We start from the raw sequence: 1,693 nt of genomic DNA on the forward strand, positions 1-1,693 counted from the left end.
AATGGGTCCGACTTCCTGCCGAGGACCCGGACACAGCTCTCGCTTTGGGAGTACAGAGATTGGATGGCCCTGAGTAGAGACCCCCTCACCCCATACTCCCGCAGCACCTCCCACAGTGACTCCCTGGGAACCCGGTCATACGCCTTCTCCAAGTCTACAAAACACATGTAGACTGGATGAGCGTTCTCCCAGGCCCCCTCCAGGATCCTTGTGAGAGTAAAAAGCTGATCCGTCGTGAGGGTGGACAATGGGCCTGACCCTCCTCTCGAGTACCTTAGAGTGAACTGTCCCAGCTGTTTACCTGCAGACAGCGTACGCTCTATAACGTTTATTAATATGAATGAGTTTATCTACCTGGAATCTAACTTTCCTTAAAGTTGAAGTGATTTAGTGATCTGATGATTGTGTTGCAGTTTGAGGAGGACTTCCTGGACAACATGGATGACTTTGTGACGTTGGACGAGCTGCAGGAGGAGGAAGATGAGGAAGAGGAGGAGGACACCACCGGTACTAACTGCACAACAACATCAATTATTGTTATTATTTTATATATGTTTACAGGAGCATTGAGTCAACTTGTTTTCTGGACATTTATCTCAAATGTTTCTGAAAATGTTTATTCAGATATTTTACCTTTTTTTATTTTCCAGTTTTTTTGTAATTTTTTTCCCAGTATTTTCCAGATTCTTTTTGGATATCTTAAAAACATATTTCAGATATGTATACTTATCTCTTTCGTTGAAACTAACGTTGTTCCTCCTCCCTGTTCGTCTCCTCTCTGCAGACAGCTCCAGGAAAGGGGTGAGTAGCGTTTAGAGTTTATTATCTAAACACTTAGATGTTTTTATATTTGCTAAATATCTTCCTCTTCTTCCTCTTCAGGGCATGAGGGTGGTGAACATCGTGGGCTTCAGGCGAGGTTATAAGTTCATGAGCGACCTTCTGGCCCTGGCAAAGCCGTTTGGGAAGGTGGTGAAACATCTGGTGCTGGACCTCAGATCTGAGGTACGCTGCGGGAACATCTGGTTTACAATCATTTCAATCTGTACTTTAAGAGAGTCAGGTGTTTCAATTAATAATCCTCCTCCTCCTCCTCCTCTCTTCAGTTTACCACAGAAGAAGAAGCTCGAGCTATGGCTGCCTTCTACAGCTGTAATGTGACAGCTTCTATCTGTGGTCGACCAGTGAGAATCAGCCATTCAACGAGCTATCCTACCATCCAGGTGAGAAACATCATCACCTTCATCATCACCTTCATCATCACCTGGAACACCTGAGGAGAGCTACACTCTTCTTCATGTGTTCCTGACTCTTCTTCTTCATGTGTTCCTCAGTGTGGATCCAGTAAAGTTGTTTACCTCGGTCAGATCCCGAACAGTAAATACTCGGACGGTGACGTCCTGAAACTGGCCGAACCGTACGGAAGAGTCCGGAAGTATTTCCTCAACCGGCTGAATAGAGAGGTACAGAACCAGAACCACTAGAACAGTGGTTCTCAAAGTGGGGGGTGCAGAGGCATGACAGGGGGGCGCGAGAGACCAGGAGGAAAAATGGTTATTTAAAAAAAATAAAAAATCATATTTTGAAAAATTATTGAATCAAAAATAATGTGTGTGTGTGTGTGTGTGTGTGTGTGTGTGTGTGTGTGTGTGTGTGTGTGTGTGTGTGTGTGTGTGTGTGTGTGTGTGTGTGT

At 44.8% G+C, this 1,693-nt stretch overlaps 1 protein-coding gene across 1 annotated transcript; it reads left to right on the forward strand.

The window, feature by feature from the left end:
- Positions 1–202: 202 nt before the first annotated feature.
- LOC104958890 (matrin-3-like) lies at positions 203–1,518 on the forward strand. The gene is made up of 6 exons (XM_010786717.1): positions 203–312; positions 414–507; positions 785–801; positions 883–1,006; positions 1,096–1,223; positions 1,335–1,518. Exons 2-6 carry the CDS (start codon positions 438–440, stop codon positions 1,482–1,484), a joined length of 489 nt encoding a protein of 162 aa, XP_010785019.1. The 5' UTR covers positions 203–312; positions 414–437; the 3' UTR covers positions 1,485–1,518.
- Positions 1,519–1,693: the final 175 nt, after the last annotated feature.

Source organism: Notothenia coriiceps, unplaced genomic scaffold (assembly GCF_000735185.1).
Source record: "Notothenia coriiceps isolate Sejong01 unplaced genomic scaffold, NC01 NC01_scaffold00029532, whole genome shotgun sequence".
In the NCBI taxonomy this organism is placed as follows: Eukaryota; Metazoa; Chordata; class Actinopteri; order Perciformes; family Nototheniidae; genus Notothenia; species Notothenia coriiceps.

What these genes read in the sequence shown, in the direction of transcription:
- LOC104958890 (XM_010786717.1), top strand. Translation starts at nt 438, where the DNA reads ATGGATGACTTTGTGACGTTGGACGAGCTGCAGGAGGAGGAAGATGAG. An exon ending in GCTGGACCTCAGATCTGAGG is followed by an intron (nt 1,007 to 1,095) that starts TACGCTGCGGGA and finishes CCTCCTCCTCCT; the next exon opens with CCTCTCTTCAGTTTACCACA. An exon ending in CGAGCTATCCTACCATCCAG is followed by an intron (nt 1,224 to 1,334) that starts GTGAGAAACATC and finishes TGTGTTCCTCAG; the next exon opens with TGTGGATCCAGTAAAGTTGT.